The sequence below is a fragment of the Saccostrea echinata genome, unplaced genomic scaffold (genome assembly GCF_033153115.1).
Source record: "Saccostrea echinata isolate AGI-Se365-2 ecotype Australia unplaced genomic scaffold, CSIRO_AGI_Sech_v1 ptg000009l, whole genome shotgun sequence".
In the NCBI taxonomy this organism is placed as follows: Eukaryota; Metazoa; Mollusca; class Bivalvia; order Ostreida; family Ostreidae; genus Saccostrea; species Saccostrea echinata.
The window spans coordinates 52,443,182-52,465,000 of NW_026889758.1; the positions used below are offsets into that span (position 1 = coordinate 52,443,182).

Genomic DNA, 21,819 nt, shown 5'->3' on the forward strand with positions numbered 1-21,819 from the left:
GGGGCCACAATAGGGAAACATTGAAATATATAGGAAAAATCTTCTCAAGAACCACTGGACCAGAAAAACTGAAACTTATGTGGAAGCATCCTGGGGTAGTGTAGATTCTAAATTGTTCAAATCATGACCCCCGGGGGTAGGGCGGGGCCACAATAGGTATTACAAGGGGGAAGTCTGGTAATGAACAGCATGGCCAAAGTTACTCAGGTGAGCGATGTGGCCCATGGGCCTCTTGTTTAAAGATATCCTCCACCTTCCAGTGCCCTTGTGTGTAATTTACTTTTCACCAAATATTTGAAAAGCAAATTGATCATAAAATTTCAGTATAATCATTGGTGATTTCTGTGGGTAAAGTCACTTAAAATAATCATGAACAATGCCTGTTGTCTGTACTTAGTGTTAATAGAGTTTGCAAAAGGAGTAATGATTTTTTCTTTCCCTAACAATTAAGTTTCATGGAAATTTTGTGCTCTTGTAAAAAGTTAAGTCCAGGTTATTATATTTATCTTTATATGAAATGCATTATCATGTCTAGATATGATTTTAAAAAAATATGTTTTCATCATAAGAGAGGTCATGTTAAGATTTTGTTGCCTGTTCGGGGTCATTTAATTTATGTCCTTGCATGACCATTAAAAAAAAGATGTGTTTGTGAAACACTGATGCCCCTGTATGGCAACTTATAGCAAAGGTTAACCTTCCTCAAATGCAAATCCAATATGTTGACACCCAATGTAAGGTCTTGTCTTGAGAAATATACCTGTGAAATATGAAAGCCCTAGAAGCAACCATTGAATAGATATGGAAAAGGTAGAAGTTTTTTGAAAGTAAATCAAACATCAAGATCAAGGCCAAATGGTAAAAATTAATGGTGCCCAAGGAAAGGCCTTCTCACAAGAAATATACATGTGAAATATGAAAGCCATAGCACCAATCGTTCAAAAGTTATGGCCAAGGTTAAAGTTTTTCAAAAGTAGGTCAAACTCCAAGGTCAAGGTCAATGGATTACAATTGTTGGTATCCAAAGGAATGTCTTGTCACAAGGAATTTACATGTTAAGTAGGAAAGCCCTAGCACCAACCATTCAAAACTAATGGCCAAGGTTAAAGTTTTCTAAAAGTAGGTCAAACTCCAAGGTCAAAGGGTCAGAGTTGTTGGTATCCGAAGGAAGGTCTTGTCAAAAGGATTAAATATGTGAAAGTTGAAAGCCCTAGCACCAATTGTTCAAAAGTTATGGCCAAGCTTAAAGTTTTTCAAAAGTAGGTCAGCTTCAAGGTCAAAGGGTCAAAGTTGCTGGTATCCAAAGGAAGGTCTTGTCACATGAAATATATAAATAATATATGTGAAGTATGAAAGCCCTAGCTCCAACTGTTCAAAAAATATGTCCAATGTTAAAGTTTTTCAAAAGAAGGTCAAACTTTGGGGTCAAGGTCAAAGGGTCAATGTTGTTGGTATCCAAAGGAAGGTCTTGTCAAAAGGATTAAATAAGTGAAGTAGCCCTAGCACCAACCGTTCAAAACTTATGGCCAAGGTTAAAGTTTTTCAAAAGTAGGTCAAACTCCTAGGTCAAGGTCAAAGGGTCAAAGTTGTTGGTATTTAAAGTTAGATCTTGTCAGGAGGATTACACACGTGAAATATGAAAGCCCTAGCATCAACCGTTTAAAAGTTATGGCCAAGGTTAATGTTGGGTAAAATTTTCCAAAACTGGGTCAAACTCCAATTCAAAAGGTCAAATATGATGGTACCCAAAGAAAGGTCTTGTCACAAGGAATATACTTGTGAAATATGAAAGCCATAGCTCCAACCAATCAAAAGTTATGGGCAATGTTAAAGTTTTTACTGACAAACAGACAGACGGACGGAGAGGGCAAAAACTATATACCCGCAAATCTTCGATACGGGGGCATAAAAATCAGATTGGGAGGGAAGCTGTGACTTCATCTGATGTGAAATATCTAATTAAAGTATGTTGTTAAAAGTAGAGGTTATCTATGTTACCGGTAATTGGAACAGTCTTACTGTATGTGACTGACCACATACTGTAAAATGTATGTACTATCCATCCAGCCAACAGTATGGATAATTTCTGGAGAACAATGGTGAAACTGGCATATTAAACAAGTTTGAAACTTTCTTAGCAGTGACTCTATCTTTTGTAACATATAGATATTTATGTTTAAAAAGCTCTGCATTCAGTTCATGCCAGTACGCAATGATGAAACTATTTGATGCCACCATGGCATCAATGCAGCTGTCATTTGGAACATTAAGTTATATTTACTTGATTATTAAAGATGATAATGAGCCTCTGTAGGAGTAAATACACATTTGGTATTTCTAAAGAAGAAAATTACATCTTTTTTTGGATAATATTACTCTAATCAACTAAGTAACAAATTCTTACAAATTTTTTGATGCATTTATGGAAATTCTTGCATGATTCAGTCATTGTCCAAGTATTTATATAGTGCCCTTATATAGTGACATAAGTCTGAAGCATTGCTTGGTTTCAATGTCACTCTTGACTGTTATATGCCATTGTAGTGACAATATTTTATAGTTGAGAGAGTTTCATACACTTACAATCCAGTTTAACTCTCAATAAATTCGGAAATGAGATTACCTAGGAGAGCATTTTACTCTTCAACAATTAGTTCAAATATCACATACAGGTACTAGATTAAAAATGATGATAAAAAGATTTCATGTTTGAATACACTGGAAAAATGTAGATTGAAGAAGGCAATAATTTAAAACAGTTTGAAAGGGGAAATGGCCATGCAGGTCTCGAATATCTTGACATATTGTTTTGGTAAAACAACAAATTAAGCAGTGAATGATGATTCTGTATGCTCATTGGTAACATAATCATAGCCTTAGCAGACAAAAAACTGGATCTTCTCTTCTCATTATTTGCCTTAATGACATCCAAAGCTAGGAGACAACCGTATATCACTTACATAATGGAGGCTTAGGGGCAACAGGGTTCTGTCTCTGTATTCAACAGACAAGTTGTGGGGAAACAAATGCTTTGATTTAAAGGAAGTATTGACCAAATTAACAGTGATGGGGATGATCTTGGAGAAGTTAACATCGTCCTTAGGACTGGATGAGAAAAATGCAGGAGAAAATGACAACAATAATTGCTCTTCTGATGAAATCGAGGATATTCCTGCAGAGAGGAACCATATGACAAATGGAAGACCAGGTTCCTTTAGTCGTTCATCTTGGTCAAAGTGTATTGCTGCACAGCAAGAAGTCAATCTGGTAGATGTAAGTAGGAGACATTCTCAAAGTTCAGAGGTCGCTTGCAATGAGGCTTATTACAAGAGTTTTGAGGATGACTATTGCCTCCAACTACTTTTCAATGAAAACACAAGCCATCAAGAAAGGCATCAAGAGGAGGACGTTGTGGGAGATAGAATCAAACGAGTGCACTTCAACACTAATTGCTTGGATGCTGTTGAAAATCTTGGCTCCCAGGTACAAATTTATTGCTATTTCCTACTGTAAAATTGGACGGCTGAATTTTGATTAATGGATTGCTTACTAAGAACAAAGGTCGGAATAAGGTCTAATGTAAACCTTTATAAGGTTCTAAATGTGGCCTTCACTGGAATTGATGAACTAATTATTGTTGGATGACAGTTTTTGAGGGCATATGTTTAAACATAAAAACATGATGTATTAAGGTAATATGTACAATTTTGTACATAAAAGATTCAATCTTTAAACTTTGAAAAAAGTTATCGATATATATGCTATGATTATTCCAAACATTATTCACATATTGATTACTTATTTAACTACCTTGCACTCATATCATGAGAAAGAAGTTCGTAAAATGGTGTTCAAAGGGTATAAAGTCAAACCTGGGGCTATGGTGTGAATTACTAGTAAACTATAGAGTAATGGACTCTCACAACCAAAGGGTTGGTATTAAACCTAAGAGTTGATTAGAACCAGGTGTACAGATGCAACAGGTGAGATGGAGACTTATGTATTAGTCAGTATAGGTGGGGTATTAGTTCAGGTAAAGTAGGTGGTCATAGACCACAGATGTATGAGGATGGTCACTCTATAACATAAAAAATAACAAAATGGACTACAGTTCAATACATGAGCAAAATGGAGTGGCACAGTTTTTCAGATTATGCCAGGTGAAGGTTTGTATTTTCACTGGCTAGTGGCTGATGGGATGTTTTATTACATTTCATTACGTTAGCTCTCAAGAAGTATGCTTTTTTTTTAAACAAATTGATTTTCTGTTGTTGTTTGAACATGCATGTACAATCTTTTAGATCAGCTAGGATCAATTTAAACATAATATATATGTAGTTCAATAGTTTTATATTAAGTTTTTCTTGGAAAACTAATGCTTAAACAAATTTAATTTTCAAATTGGTCATAAAGAAACAGAAATCAGTTGGAAACAAATATCTTCCAGGTACACCATCATCTAAAGATTAAAATGCTTACATGTAGTATAAGATAAGAGAGACAATTAAAAAATCAGTCTTGCCTTAAAAATCAATCCTGCTGAATTTTTCATCAAATGATATTCCTAAATACGCTTTAAAATTCAATTTTTCTGCAAAGACAAATTTATCCTAAAAAAGAAATCACTTGGAAGCAAATATCTTTGAATTCTAAATACATGCTGCCTATAGATTAAATGGTAAATTGAAAGACATCAAAGACAAACTTGAAAATCAGTCCTGTTGAATTTTTCATGGTTATTTTTCCAATGTGTGATTTTTTCCTCGCACATGTTTAAAATTAAATTAAATTTTGTAGAAATAGTTTAAGTTGCACTTAAATAGTTAATTATTTATGTCATTTTCACAATTGTAAAGACCTGCAAGGTGGTCAAAGAGAACTGCACATTTCTGATTCTCTGATGTACATGATTGACACAGCTAGTGGTCATAACTTCTTTTTTCAATCGTGTTAATTAAATTTAAGTGCCGATGAATGAGAATGTTTATGTAGTTATCATAATGAGTTGCAACACGTTGTGTTCAAAGTTACATATATTACAGTAACCACCAGACATCTCTGATGTATTTGATTTAGAAACATTCTAAATACTGGTGAACTGTGAATTTTTCCAACAATAAAAAAAAGTTTGAAAATATAGATTTTTTCCCTCTCATTCAAAATGAAGCTCTTGATTCAAAGAAGAACTAGCAAATTTTCACAAGCAGTTCTATTTCCATTTTTTCTGAACTTGTTGTACATATAATACTAAAAAAAACACTTGAAATCAAAAGACAGCTAGATATTTCACATAAGTGTCGACTGGCAGGCATTGATCACATAACCATTTAAAAAATTAACATTAATGAATATTTATTGGTCTCTTAGTTATCGATTTCATGTAATCGACCTTCCATTTTCCCTGTTATCTCTTTTTGACATCATTTTCAGGGTATGAAAATAAAAAAAGAACCTGTTTAAATGATAATAGTTATCTGTAAGATTGAACAGGTGCCTATCGATAATGTGTTGCTTCCATGTTTGGTTAATGTAGACTGGTGCTTTGTCTTTTGCAGGAAGGAATAAATATGATGGGTCATTCAGAAGATGCTCGGGACAAGTGGACACACCCAAATGGAGGGTAAATGAATTGTGAATTGCTTTGAAGTTAATGAAATTAAACAGGCTTAATAATTCACAGGTTGTGATTGTACAGAATTTTAATTTAACCTGCGTATTTGTCAGCTTAAAGGAAATTTGGTTTCTACATTGTTATTTTGTTATCTGAAAAGCTTAATGTATTGATGATCTGCTGTGATCATCCTTTATGTTTCATAAATGAATCTATTGTAATTAAACTTGATCATTATTTAAGGGATTAATAAGCATCTAAATGCTTGAAATCATTTCAAATTTGGTGAAAATATTAAATGCAAGATGCAGATTCAATAAATTTCAAATCAGTTTTTCTATGCATGGTTTCAAGCATTTTCTTAACAAAGAAGACTTTTTAGCTCAACTAAGCCAAAGGCTCAAATGAGCTTTTCTGATCAAAAGTGTCCTGCATCCATCTGTCTGTCATCTGTAAACATTTTACAGTTTTGACTTACCCATAACCACTTGGCCAATTTCAAACAAACTTACCACAAAGCATCCTTGGATGAATTTAAGTTTGTTCAAATGAAAGGCCATGCCCTCTTTCAATGGGAGATGAATAGGAATTTAATTGATGAAAATTTATAATTGCATCTTTGAAAAATCTTCCTCTCAAGAACCACTATGCCAGAAAAGTTGAAACTTGAGTGAAAGCCTCATTACTTAGTGTATATTCAGATTTATTCTAAACATGACCCCTAGCAATCAAAGTTTTAAATAGAAATATATCAGAAAACGTCTTTAAAAATGTTCTTCTCAAGAAAGAAAACCCTGAATAGTCATATGAATATGGAAACATACTTAGGTAGTGTAGATTCAAGTTTGTTCAAATCATGACCCCCAGGTGTAGGGTATGGCCACAATTTACGTAGGAATATATAGGAACAATCTTCTAAAAATCTCCTCCTCAAAAACAGCAAAGTCCTGATTACTCATTTTATATGGAAGCATCCTCAGGTAGTGCAAATTCAAGTTTATTCAAATCATGACCTCCCAGGGGTAGGGTGGGGTTTCAATAGGTGATAAAATTGTTACATAGGAATATATTGGGAAAATATTTTAAAAATCTTCTTGTCAGGAACAGCAAGCCATGATTAGTCATATTAATATGGAAGCATCCTCAGGTAGTGCATATTCAAGTTTGTTCAAATCATGACCCAACCGTTCACGGTAGCTCAGTCGGAAGAGCGCTCGCTCCATGATCGGGAGGTCGTGAGTTCGAATCTTGGCTGCGACAGACCTAAGTCGATAAAAAATAGGTAGCAACTGTTCCTTCGCCATGTGCTCGGCACTTTGAAGTGAAAGTTGCGGGTCCTCGGATGAGACCTTAAAAACCGAGGCCCCGTGTCACGGCAGGCGTTGGCACGATAAAGATCCCTCACTGCTCAATGGCCCTGAGTGCCGAGTAAAGGTCAAAATTTGAAGCCCTTCACCGGTATATGGTGACGTCTCTATATGAGTGAAAAATTCTTGAATGGGACGTAAAACAATATACAATCAATCAATCAAATCATTACCCCTCGGGGATAGGATGGGGCCACAATTAGTGATCAAAGTTTTAGATGAATTATATTGGTAAAAAACTGCTGATGGAGAAGAACAGGACCATTAGTGACTCAGGTGGGCATTGTGGCCCATGAGCCTCTTGTTTTTCATCTTAATTGCCATGTGAATAGTATTTTCTGATGTTTGTAGGCCAGAGCACAATGATATTTACAGTTGTCTGGACACTATTCCAGAATTTACACTACCCCGTCGAAAATCGGTTGCTCTTGTTAGTGACTTGGTAAGTAATTCTTATACAGATCAGATAAAAATAGATGGTGAGTACATATGATATTTATCTCAATCAGAGTATGCAGAATATTACCATATTTCGTAGATTTTCATCTTTTTTTGTTCTGTCAGTAAATATTAACCCCCTACCCCTTGCCAGAAATCCTTTATATTCCTACATAACATAATCTTATAAATTTATAAAATATTGAGAAGGTTTTTACTATGAAGCCTCAGCATTACATCTGCTTCCATTTGTTCCCTGACTTGTCTTGAGATATGAAGCATTGAGTTTATGTTATTATGGGTTTCAGCATGTTAAGTATTCTAGAACCTCTCTGGTTGGTGTTGTCTATGCAAGATACATTTAGGCTTATACTGCAAATTATTTTCTCTCTTGGAAGGATTAGGGTATCTATATATACAAGTCCTTTTCAGGATTTAGTTATACTGGCTTAAAAAAAAAAACCCAGAAGGGCTCTGATTTGGAAAAGTGTTAAGCATCAATATTTTTTCTTGCCCCATGCATTTATACAGTTTTTTATTCAAAGTATATACATGTAAGTGATACGTATATTACAGCAATGAAATTTTTGAAAATTCAGAGAATTTTTTTTTTTAAAGCACAACCTGTCATAATTCCAGACTAATAAAATTACTGTCTAGACAGAGACTTCTGGATTATGTAACATTACTGATATTTATATGTATTAAAGGCAAAGCAGGATTGTGATTCATTTTGGTCATATCCGTGCATTCTTTTTTTTTCAAAAACTCTATTGAGACTTTTTCATATTTAATTAAATAATGATTTGTGTTCATGTATGATTTTTCTTGGAGGTATAGGCAACTATAACTTTTTGCATTGATCATCATAACTAAATCATTATTGAGGAAATGAAATTCTTTTTTGCCTAAGCAGTTTGTTTGAAGTGTTTCTCTTCATGGTGTTGCACATTAAAAAGTTCTTGAATTATTTGGCCAAAACTTGACTCATATTTTTCAATAAAAAGGATAAAAATGTGCAGGAATATAATAAAATATTGATTTAATTTATGTGTAAGCACTTGAAAAATGAATAGTTAGGCCTTTTATCTATGCAGATAAAAAGGATTAATAAGTTATGGGTTTTTTTTTTTTTTTTTTTGCTTTTTTTTAATATTACATAAACACTGAATTTTTTCACAATGATTTGGATTCTAGGTAGTTTAATTTATAACGGTATATTTTTTCATATTAGTGCTTTGTTCATAGAATTTTAAGTATTGAGTTATTCATTGTTAAAAAAAATGATTACATATAAAAACCATATTACAAGACCAGAATTCAGAACCCAGGTCCCCTGAAATCCAGACATGCTCAACCATGTGAGCTATCTGACCATGGGCAATATCCTCCTTAACTTCCTTACTTAAATGATTTTGTCCCTGAAGACATCAACCAATGCTCTTTTTAGGCAGATCTTTTACCTGTCACATCTCAGTTATGGCACCAAACATAACAAAAAGGGAGCAAATGCCATAGACGATGATTCAAACACAGGCCCCCTGAACTCTAAACAGGTGCTCTACCAACTGAGCTATATCTGACCACCATCAGTTGAGCATGCTAGTGACACAGACGTTGTTTAATAACCATGTACTCTAATTTTTCTGGCAATGGCAAAAGTTATATATATATTTTTAAACAATTCTTTCCCGATTGTCTCGTCAGCCTTGAACAGATACATTTGTATGCTCACACATATATTTATCTGTTTGAAATCTGAATGAAGAAATTGACTCATTCTGGTAAGCTAGATACATTGCAAGTATTTCTTACATTAAGAAATATGCTATGTACTTCTATATACTCAAATATCAACAGAGAAAAGATGTGAAAAACATTTTATAGTAATTAAACTCCTTTCAGGGTGAGCTTTGGACCTTGAGTGTGCTTCATGGTGATAAATTTCCTGTTTGTCTGCAAAATCGGAAAATTAAAAATAGCATGGACTTGTTTGTTTTGTCCTTGGCTATAAAGACAGATTAATTGTTATCCTGACTGTTATTGGCTTTTCAAATTATTCAAATAATAAAACGTTGGCTTTTTTTGCTTTCCAGGTTCTTAAGGTATTCTCTCCATTAATGAATGTGATAGCTGTAGACATGTTGTGTAGCAGTTCATATTAGAACATTTGCTCATTTTGTCTGTTTCTTTCATGAAAATTTCATAATCTTGATTGGTGTAACAGATATTTTTTGATGTGAATGGCCTAAAACACGTTTTTTGGTAGCCAAATTGTTTTTATTGTTTTCTTTATAATTATAAATATTTTTTCTAAGATTATCTATTATATAGGCTTTCTACTAAATACTTGCACATTACTATTTATAGCCACAGACACATCTTTTTGAATTATGTTCATTTTGTTTAGCAGATGTTATTAGCTAATATCACACTATTTACAGTGTTGGCGCAATGTAAGAAGTGTAATAGTTAAACTTGCACCTTTTTTTATTTTTAATTAGAAAATCTCTTAAAATGAAAATTGTAGCTTGAAATTTTTGTAGTGTAGATTCTTGGAAAATGTTGAATTTTCATTCAAGATAGGCAACACATTTTACACACAAGCACCAGAAATGCATGGAATCAGAAAAGAGTAGTGCATGTAATTCTTTTTCAATCAATTAAAAGTCTTCAGCAAATGCTAGTGTTTGCATAACATTTTAACAATTGAGCATTTTTTGGCTGCCGAAGTGTGGAATTGACTTTTATTCTCAGTTTTCATTGATTAGCTGAGAAAGCCGTCTGAAATATCTGAATATGAAAGCTCATCACAAGGGTTTAATTGTTTGGCTGATAATTATCAACATTTAAATTGTTTATTTTTGGCATCTAATGAATCTTCATCCATTTGATGATGCATAAATCTGTAGTTCATATACATATGTCATACAATTTCAAAGACAAAATGACCATGAAAGTTGAAAATCAATTAGTGTGTGGTTTTATTTACAAAGTAAAAAAAAAAGGGGGGGGGGGGAGAGAAATGCTGTATTTGAAAACACAATTTAATTTAGCTCAGTGCAAAAAACTATAAGATGACATTTGGATTTTGTTTGATTGTGTATAAAATATATTTGGATTGTTGTAGTGCATTTTGTGTATCTAATAGAATTTTGTTTAAAAAATGAAATATTTAATTAAATATTGTTGAATTTGTTCTTGAAATTTTTCATCTGTGGAAGGTTTGATTAAATAATTTGACAAATGACTGTTTTCAGACTATGCAATCCAAACGAAATGCACCTTCTGCGATGGTAGCCAGACAATCTTTGAAAGATGAGGAATTGGTAAGTTTTCTCTCCAGAAGAAATTGTGGTAACAGGTTATACAGGAACAAATAAATATTGTTTCCAGTGAATTTATTATGATTATACAGTGCCTGAAAAAAAGATTGCAACCAGGCTACATTAATTCATTGCATTAGAGGGGACATTATTAGATAGCTAGGGGCATAGGTACTGCAAAGGTTCCCAGCAAGTGAGGAAGAGTGTCTGGTTGGGGGTATAAAAAATGATTTACACTAGATAAACAGAATATTTATATTTTTATACATTATGATTTCCTCAATACAAAACATTTTTCATAAGTGAATCGAGAGTCATTAAAAACCTCTTCTCAAGACCAGTAGGACTACAACTTATTCAAATTTATCTGCAAGCATCCTACTGTACAGTAGTGAGATTTAGATTAGTTCAAATCATGACCCCCTGAGCTAGGGCAGGGCCACTTAAGGTGGGGGTAAATTAGTCATTGATTTTGAAAATTTATAATAGAGAGATTTACTTCCTTTGAAAAGCTGATTTATTCCTAACATTTAGCAAGCAAACTGTATGTATGATAATAATTATAGCTATGGGCCCTAAATCTAATTGAGAATTTTGTGTCTTTCTTATTTAATGCATATTTTAACTTTAAACTTTACAGTTGTTATTATAACAGGTTTCTTCATTTTAAGGTTATTTCATGTATACAAACGTGAGGATATTTTATGTTAAAATCTTGCTTTATTTTTTTTTTTTTTAGAAAATGCACGTGTACAAAAAGACCCTCCAGGCTTTAATCTATCCAATTTCCAGCACGACACCACACAATTTTGTGGTGTGGACTGCCACCTCTCCCACATACTGCTTTGAATGTGGTGGCCTCCTGTGGGGAATGGTGAGACAAGGTGTCCGATGTACGGAGTGCGGCGTCAAATGCCATGAGAAGTGTAAAGACCTACTTAATGCAGACTGCCTGCAACGTGAGTTCTACAATCACTTTTCAGTGTGAGAAGAGACTAGTACTTCTAACTACTACAGTCAGTGCATGCGCCTTAACTAAACATTGTCACACTTGGTGAATGTAGTTTAAGGCTGTATTTTTTAATGTAGAAGGAATACCAGTATTTCACACCCAATATTAATACTGATGAATTAATATATGGTTTTAAAAGCCTCTTTGAATTTTTCTCATATTTCAGAGGGATAATGGTTTTGATTTATCTTATAGAAGTAAGGTTTAAAATATAGTGCAACTTGTTATGAAATGATATGAAATCCAGTGGACATTTATAGGGAATTTTATAGAAATCATTGCCCTGTGTTTTGTTATGTCACCTGAATTACTCAGGTGACCTATTGTTATCTATGTACATACTGATGTGTGTGATGTTTGAGAACAGTCTGTAATGGCTGGACTAATTTCAGCCAATCTTGGTTTATGATATCTTATGGACAAAAGGAAACAAAAACTATAAATTTTGTGGGATGAGGCAAAACTGTCAAATTTCATGTGATACTTAAAATTTTTCTTTAATATCCTAGTCATTAAGCAGAAAATCTGTTTCTGATTCGAAGTTGCACCTACCAGTGTGAAATTCATGTCCCCTAGGTCAAGGCTTCAGGCCCCTGGGTGGGGCCAATTTGTTCATAATTACCTTAAACTTAATGGACTTCTTGCAGGAAAAAATGAGGTTTGCAGATTATAATCTTTTTGTAAAAAAATATATATATTTCTAATCATCTAGGAACATTTTTACAAATAATACTATAAGTAAAGTGTTCTTGCCAAATTGTAAAATTGGTGTTGCATGTGTCCAGATAGTCATTTCCGAGTAGGGCTGAGTTGGTCTTATCAAGAGAAAGTCTTGATAATCAGGCAATCATCAAGGCCATAGGCTTCTAATATTTGAAATGTTTTCATAATTCTTTCATTTCAATTTCTTCATTAAATTTTATTTGGGGCATAGAGGTTAAATTACGTAAAAACAATGATTTACATGGTTGGAAAATGATTTGCTTTGTTTTTGTCAGTAAGTAATCAATGTGTAGTTGAAGGCTTTGTTGTGTTACCTATATACTTAAGAGAAGCTTTGAAAAATTGATCATGTGAGGATTTGGCTAAAACCTGACAGGTTGGACATTGATTTGTTTTTGCTAAAGTGATGGTCATTTGTTCTCAGGTGCTGCAGAGAAGAGTTCTAAACATGGAGCGGAGGATAAGACGCAGAATATCATCATGGCAATGAGAGACAGAATGAAAATCAGGGAAAGGAACAAACCAGAAATCTTTGAACTGATCAAGTAAGTTGTCTTTTCCTTGCTTTAATGATTGGGGACATAGGTAAAGCTTATGGGAATGTTACACTATTTTGCTCTAACTGATATTGTTTCATCTGTTTGAATGGATAATTCAAAAACAGATGGTTCGATTGCATAACACTTGTAAATATTTCATGGCTAAGTAAAATTGATATTACAATTCTCAGACCAATGTTCTTAAAAAAGTGGCAGGAGGCTTTTTTAAAAATCTTTTTTAACAGATAAATTAGATGTACTGTGGGAGGCATTTTTTTTATTCCAGAATTTTCTATAAAAATAACACTGAATGAAAATTCTTACTTCATAGTTATACTGGAGGCATTCTGTAGATATATTTAACATCTTGCAAAATTACTAAATAGAACCATATTTTTTCATTTTTTGCAAACAAAGCGTCCATTTTGAATGGTTGATGTTCATACAAAATGGCTACCTGAAACGAAAATTGAGTGCAAAACTTCCAGAAAAAAATGAGGGAGAAATTTTTTTTTGCCAGATTGGTCAATGCATTACCAACTTTTTGTTATATTGAAAATGCGATAAAAATTTCAATGCCTCAAAACGGATGTGTGTGGGCCCGAGAACTAATTTCAATTTTATGTGTAGCCTAATACAGCTGTTTATATGTTTAATGCGACATGCTTTTAATATCATGGACTTGATAAGTTGATTAATTTATAGCATTTAGCACCACAGTACACTGTACATATGACTTGTTTTGCTCTTTATAATGTTCACCGAATCTTGCAGAAGTCCTAGATTACAGCAATTTTGTAAAGTTCGAAGGTCAAGGTCATTTGTGATATTTCTTCATCCACCCTTTAGATGAAAATTGAGCTGTATAATATTACTTTCTTTTTCACTTTGATGCATGTTTCAAGTTTTAAGATTTCATGATGACCTTGTTCATTAGAAATGTATTTGGTGTGGATAAAAAATCACATACTGGCCACATGAAAGCAGTGAAACAAAGTGTCCTGGAAGGAACGTCCAAATGGTCTGCTAAAATAGCCATTACTGGTAAGACAGGGGAATGTTTCCATTGTAGTTCATCAGCCAGTAACGCAGGCATCTGATCACAGAGTCAAAAATAGAGAGATAAATCCGTCATTTTAATGATGTTTACAGTAATTGTTCTTAACTTTTAAAAAAAAAAAATTAAAAAAGGGGATATGGGAATTGACTTTGAAATATTTGGAAGCAAGTTTTAAGAGTTAGAAAGGTCACTTTTTGTTTGCAGTGCAGCTCAAGTTGATCATATGCCTGCTTATATATGATGTCAAAGATGGACAGTCTATGAATGCTAAGCCAGCTAGTTTAGATCACCACGCACACCAAATGGTACTGCAGGGCTCAGCAGACATAGACAGCCATATTGTTTGAGTGTTGTGCTGTTTTTGTGATCTATGTTAAATTTCCTTTTTGGCAGGGAAGTCTTTGATATTGGTCCTGCTCTACACGCTGGCTATATGGAGGCTGCCAAACAAAATATTTTGGATGGCACCTCAAAATGGTCAGCTAGCATCACTTTAACAGGTATCCCCTTCCACTCAGTCTATTTAACCCCCCTGTATATATATATATTTCCTAAGTCCTTACTTTCTCCAATTATTATCTAATCGTGGGCTCTGGTTTGTATGCAGAACTTTTTATTTATGGAAATATGAAATTTTTTTCATCCTTAAATATTATGTTTTTCAATATTTTTTTTTCAAAAATATAATCAATTAGCAACTTGGTGAAGTGGTTGAATTTATAAACTCTTTTCTCAGAGGTACATTGGAAATAAGTGGCATTTAATTTCAATAAATTTATGAATGAAATACCTTTTGAGTGATTTGTACAAAATATTGTTCATTATCTGTATAACTTGGGAAGTTTACTGCACTAATATTTCTGCCCAAGTATCCTTTGAACTTCCAGCTGACTGCTTTGCACTAATGATGACTTTTATATATAGCTCTTATATGACTAGGTTTTCAAATATTGTTAGAGAAGAAAAATAAACTGTAAATCAATGGTCTTTATCATCTTGGGTCACATTGAAATTTGAAGGAAGAATGGAAAAGGGGGGGGGGGGGGGGGGGTTGCAGTATTTTTCTACATAACCCGCCAGCCAGTTCAGAATTCTTTGATGACAAATATATCATTAATAGTGTTTTAGTATGTTTTGTATATTTAATTGTTTATTTTAGCAGGTGTTGGATTTGTTATAATGGTTTTCATTCCAAGGTTATAGTTAATAATTAGTCACAATGAAAAACCCTGAAAGACTTGATGTATTATTCCTTACATTTATAAATGTTCAATGTGACTCCATTATTTCATTTTTTTTTATCGATTTTGGTGATCACTTGCTTGTAGATGTTTATAAATCAGAATTATTCCACTGTTATTGAACAAAAAGGGTTTAAATGGTAAAGCTTGTGATATATATCCTTTACCTCTTTGTACAGTGTAGCCTGATATCAAACAGTTGCTTACCCTAAATTACAAAATTTGATTTTGGATCCACCCTTGGTCTGTGTATTAGTTCATCTGGTTACTGCATAAAATTTCACAACAACCAGCCTTTGAACTGCACACAAAAGTATGAAGAAAATGGCGGGGTTGTTCTGCTCACAATGCTGCTTACCGTGTAATTGAAATAACAATATACCTTTAGCATAGGTCACAATAACATTATGGGTTTTTTTTTTGTTTTATTTTTATCATAAACTACAAGTCTTTTAGAGTTACTGTTAGAAATAGTACAGTACGTAGCATGCATGCATTAATACATTGCTTGTTAATGATCTCAATGTAAAGTGTGTATCTGCATGGCTATATTTAGTTTAGTTTCTTTTTTTTTAAATTAGATTTTATCCTATTGAAATTGAACAGAAGCATTTTAAAGATTTTAAAATACATGTAGATGATCATTTCCTTAATGTACGTGGTAACTAATAAGGATAAGAATTCCCAACAATGAAAAAAATAAAGTCAACGAAAATTCCTTATGATAATTTTCAGATACTTGTTAATGTTGATGTTGTTTAATTTTTTTTCCCTCAGTGATATGTGCTCAAGGCCTGATAGGCAAAGATAAAACGGGTACCAGCGATCCTTATGTCACGGTGCAAGTTGGCAAAGTGAAAAAACGCACAAAAACCGTCCCCCAAAACCTCAACCCAGACTGGAACGAGAAGTTTTATTTGTAAGTATACTGTTACTTTCTATTATTTCATCCCAGATGATGTTGCAGATAATGTTCACAATAATCATGTACTGTTAAATGTCTTACAAAAAAAATATGTTCTTGCATTAAGTAGTGTTACCATGGTTTTCTTGAAAATGGTAATTTGTTTCTTTGCTTCAATTCTTTGAACATCACTGTGAAATCATATTGATAACTATATTCATTTTTGTTAAAGAGAATAAAAAATGTTGAAAGTAAATTTGTTTAATACATATTTGTGATCTGCCATAGAGCACTTATATATTTACATGCAGAGCTTTATTTAAAATGTTCTCTTCTTAAATTGCAGTGAGTGCCATAATTCATCTGATAGAATTAAAGTACGAGTTTGGTAAGTTGTAAATTTTGATATACCCTTGAGAGAATTTTGGAGTATTTAGGTATCAGAGATGAATGAAAGTTATACGTGTATTGGCAGAATATTATAAAGGATGTGTATATTTATCTTGTTATCTTACAGTTTCATGTCATATTGTATCTCACAATTCCTGCATTTTTAGGGCCATTCAAAAATTTGTATGTGCCCTATAGTAATTACTCTGCCTTTCCGTCCATCCACAATTTTTCATGATCATCATATAATCTTGAAATTGGCATGTTGTTTCAGCAAGTAGTAAGACATACATGTATTTTCATACCAAGTTTGATATGTTCTCTGGGTGGTTGCCGTAGTGGTGGGTATGTAGATTCCTAACCTTGTAAGAATTAATGAATATGAATGGTAAGAATGAACATCATTACTAAAAAAAGAAATTTCTTTGAAATTCTTTCAAACACTACTCCTGCAATTTGGTCTTATTTTGATAAAGCTCAGTTCATAAGTAGCCTACACTAAGATGCATAATTCTTTGTATGGATTTTGGTTTGTGGTTTTGCCATGGTTATGAAAATAGTAATTTCTGTGAAATTGTTTCAAAACACTTCTCCCTCTGCAGTTTTTTGTCTGATTTCAATAAAAAAAAATTAATAGCGATTCTCTGTAACCACTTAAACTTCTTTGCCACACATGGTCACCGATTTTGATGAAAATTTGCCCATTATTACAACTTGACACCAGAAACATATATCAAATAAAATTTCGTTGCTATGTGTCTTGGTTGCCATGGTAACAGCCAGAAAAGTTGAAAAAATTGAGATTTTCAGCTACTTTTAATCTTTATTAAGCCTTAATAAAGACTAAGAGTAACAAACAAACCATTCTCACAAAAACCTGACACCTTGTTGCCACTTATGTTATAAAGAAACTACTTAGAATTTATCTCTAAGAAAGTGGTAACCATGGGTACATTTGGAATACATTTTAGATGCTGAAAAATGCAGAAAAACGCTCAATATTCACCAATGATAGGTTTTAAATGATCAAACTCAATCAACAACCTAAGAAAAAACAATAAAAATATTTGACCTTAAGTAATTAGGTATTGGCAATATTATTCTAAAAATAACTTTCATGGTTGCCATGGTAACACTGTGTTACCATGCAAAATGTGTTGCTAAGATTTGGTTGATGCTACTATCTTCAGGAAAAACAATAAATTTCATGACTGGCACGTATACATCCTTAGGACCTTGCAACACCGACAACATAAGAAAAATTGGGATTAATTGTTACTTTGCAGTGTTACCTTGGAAACAATGTACCAGTTGTTTAAAGTGATATTTTTTTGCTGCCTTAGGAATTTACTTACCTTTTATTCAAGAAACATATTATTTGACTCACCTTGAATAGTACTTATCTGGTAGAACTAAAGTTGAATATCATATATTGATAACATTTGTTGAAAAATACAACACTGTTGCTATGTAACCAAGAAGGGAAAATGTTTGATTTTGCTAATTTTACATCAATATTAAACCTTATGTGCCAGCTTTTTGCATCCAGTTTGAGATTGGGTGGCAGTCAAAATTGAAAGTCAGCTTAGTTGTTAATAATTATCAATCATAAAAGTTTTGGGAATCTACATACAAGGGTACGTATCCAAGGAAACAGAATATTTTTCAGATTTTTATGCATATTTTTTCGGCTTATTTCCATAGCAACGCTCTATTTAAAGAATTAAATTTGAATTTTTTGAAATGTGAAAATTGGGTCGCATGAACATCTTTAAAAATTGATCATTAGTTGTATAGAAATATGCTTTTTAAAAGGATAGGATTAGATCTAAACATTAAGAGAGTAAATTTAAAATCCCTTCTTGGTATTAAAACCATGGCAACCATTGCCAACCTATAAGAAATATATTTTTTCCTTGGTATATGTTACAAGGATCTTTTGTCTATTATTTGCTTGCATTTCAACCTATATTTTTTTTTTATTCTTAAGTGTATGATTTTATAAAATTAAATGAGCAAAATTATTACTTTTGAATACTTTGTTTCCATAGTAACGTATGTAATAGTTGATTTACCAAACTTGTTTATCATGCATTTAAGACATCAGGCCTTCAACTTTCAGAAACAATCATTGCTACTTGTTTGCTATGATGTAAACGTTAACTGTGGGACTCTGAACATGTTGAAAAATGCCATTTTTCAAACTTAAGGACATGTTGCCATGGTAACCATGACATGTAGCAACCAATTTCTGCCTGATTTGAGTTAACAGTATCAAAGACTTTTATCATAGAGAGTTTGGAGAAATTCAGAGACTTTTTGTGAAATTATTTCAAAACTCATTACTTCAGTAAAACTTGTTACAAAAGTAATTATAATACCAAAAATAATTTTTTTTTTAAAGAATTTCTTTCAAAATGATACTCCAAAAGTTTTAATTAAATTTCGATAGAAATTGTGAAATAAGTAGACTACAGTAAGATACTCAACTATATTTATCAGTTTTTGGTTCCAAAAACAGTGTTGCCATGTTTAGTAATAATAAAAATTTTGAAATTTTTCAAAAGGCAACTCCTCCTTTAGTTTTGGTCCAGTTTCAATGAAATTTTTCACACAAAGAGGTTAAACCATGCGAGGATCATAATTCTATTGTTTCCATAGTTTCAAATTCATATGCTACTTTGTCTTTCTTTGCTGTTAAATAAAAACCTGTAGATCAAGCTACCCTCCCATCAGCGACTTCTGATTTTTTACATTAGCATTTTTTTCTTTTTGATTTTAAGTTTCTTTTTTTTTCATTATCATCTTACCAAATCAACCATTCCCTCAACCCATCCCTTAGGTATGTCTCCTTCAGCAGGGCCCTTGCTGATTGGTCAGTTTTCTGGTTAGGGGTAGCCCAAAATAATCTTTTTGCATATGATTGACTATTTCATGAAGATTTGAAAAAAGTGTTGTGAAGTTTTTATTATGGCCCATTTCAGTGACTTAAAAAGAGTGATTTCTAAAACAACCTTGGCATTTGAGTTCTTCCAACATTGTTGGGTGTTAGAATTTATAAGTGTTGTTTATAGGTAGAGGATGAGCAATAAAGTTTCAGAGGATGAAGAAACAAGCACATACATGTATAAATTGTTCAAAACCATTCTGTGGGTCCTTTAGGAGGCCTTCAACTATTGCTGAATAGATTCATTTATGCAAAAGTTTTGTTGGGCTGGAATCTTTCTAGTATTTATGTTATTCATTATTATATATGTGTGAATTCGTTTTGCTTTTAATAGTTGATCACAACCAATTTTGTTTATTCATTTGGCACTGGGTTGAAATGTTCTGTTGTGAGATGGGGAATATGCCATTTTATGACAATACAGAAAAATAACTAATTGCCTTATGAATAACTGTCCATGTCATTTACATATGTTTCTTAATAAAGAAAAATTTTCAAGAAAATATTTCATATTAGATTTGATGTGCTCAATTAATTTTTTTTTTTTTTTTTGGTATTTAATTTTTTTTAGAGAAACTATATGTGAAAAAAGATGTGTGTTTAAATAAAAGATATGAAACATGTCATAATGTGCTATAGATATTTATTACAAATTAGAAGTGAAATTTAGGAAAAGTCATTGAGGGTTTTCCTCGGTTGTTCACTGTATGTGTGCATCACAAGTTAGCCTTGTTTTAGGGATGAAGACAACGATTTGAAATCAAAACTTATGCAGAAATTGACCCGGGAATCTGATGACTTCTTGGGTCAGACCATAATTGAAGTGCGTACGTTAAGTGGAGAAATGGATGTATGGTATAACTTGGGTAAGTCCCCTGCGCCATGCCGTTGCCACGCACTACAACTTTTTTACTTGTATTTCAGTGTGGTTAGTTTATGGCATGGTTTTTAGGACAATCTCTTGACAATCTTGTTTTGTCTTTATTTATTTTTTCGGTTATACCTCCATGCTTTCATGTGTCACTGCCAATCACGCTTAATTTTTTTTTAGCTTCTCTTGCTTTGATGGTTGATTGACACTTTGTCAGCTATAGGCCAGTCAGGTGATTGCTTTAACACTCTCAGCTTATCAGCTACTAAAGAGCTTGCATTTTGTAAAATGATGATTGCTGTTGATCTTGTAGCATTTTCAGCTACTACCATTCACAATCACACAAAAATATATTTTTATATCCCTTTTTAAAAATCTATGCAACTCTGTGTTTCAAATACAAATTAAATATAAAATAAATTGTGAAACTCTTTTTTTCAACGTATTTTAACTTTCAAAAATTGATGGAGCAAACATATCTTTTTTACAAATGTGCAAGACTCTTACTTGGCAAGTCAGAAAGCAAAGCAGTTGACATGTGATGAAAGTATGGGAGATCTACTATAGGGCCAGTCTTGATCAGTGATTGGTTGACTTGTCTGTCTCCATGGCAACTTATGCAGATGGAGTCAAGAAAAGACAACCATGTTCCAGATCAGTATTTTTACTATATATTGACTTTTTTTTAGTTTTAGCTAACCTTCTAAATGTTGTGTTTTGTTGGAAACACTCTTACAGGGATGAAGATGATGATATAAAATCCAGACTGCGTCAAAAATTTACCCGAGAGTCGGATGATTTTCTGGGTCAGACTCTTATCGACGTCACCACTCTTAGCGGTGACATGGATGTGTGGTATAATCTAGGTCAGTTTATGGCTCCAAAATAAATCAGTATAAATCTTATAAAAACCAGCATCACTATTCACTATTGAATGCCTCCTGTCTGTATCAACGTATGTAAACCTTCCAAATTTCCCATTCTGTTTCTATATAAAAACCATTTCCCCCCTTATTTTCTCTTCTTTTTTTTTTTTTTTTGCTGGTCATTTGTGAATTAGCAATCAGTCTTGTAGAGAAAACATCACGTTTTAATAGTATTATTGTCACGGTATATATTTATTTAATCACAAAATTGTGATTTACAGAAACACAAATAAAATGCCTGTTAGTCTTATTTTCTTCTTTTAAAAAAAAAATAGAAGAGAAAATATTCAGTGAAGTGTAGTTGTCTCAACAGTATAGATCTTTAATTGAGAAACAGTAGTTTTTTTCACTGAGTATGACTTATGACTCTGTGCCAGCATATTGCACAAGAGAATGTTTTGCAGCTGCTAATTGTTGCATTAGTAGCCTCTTGCATGGAATCATTTAAAATTAACCGTATATGT

General features: G+C 32.8%; 1 protein-coding gene across 4 annotated transcripts in view; it reads left to right on the forward strand.

The window, feature by feature from the left end:
• The window catches only part of LOC133183092 (protein unc-13 homolog A-like), a 107,947-nt gene that overhangs the window by 60,870 nt on the left and 25,258 nt on the right, over nt 1-21,819 (forward strand). For 2 of the 4 annotated variants that reach the window (XM_061318036.1, XM_061318037.1), the window contains exons 11-19: nt 5,556-5,620; nt 7,330-7,420; nt 10,677-10,745; nt 11,482-11,701; nt 12,902-13,022; nt 13,954-14,060; nt 16,095-16,236; nt 16,568-16,609; nt 21,168-21,295. In XM_061318036.1, the coding sequence (XP_061174020.1) occupies nt 5,556-5,620; nt 7,330-7,420; nt 10,677-10,745; nt 11,482-11,701; nt 12,902-13,022; nt 13,954-14,060; nt 16,095-16,236; nt 16,568-16,609; nt 21,168-21,295 (985 nt within the window). Of the gene's footprint in view, nt 1-5,555; nt 5,621-7,329; nt 7,421-10,676; nt 10,746-11,481; nt 11,702-12,901; nt 13,023-13,953; nt 14,061-14,469; nt 14,577-16,094; nt 16,237-16,567; nt 16,610-20,296; nt 20,425-21,167; nt 21,296-21,819 lie in introns of all 4 variants that reach the window. The other 2 variants (XM_061318038.1, XM_061318035.1) reach the window with 2 other exon arrangements.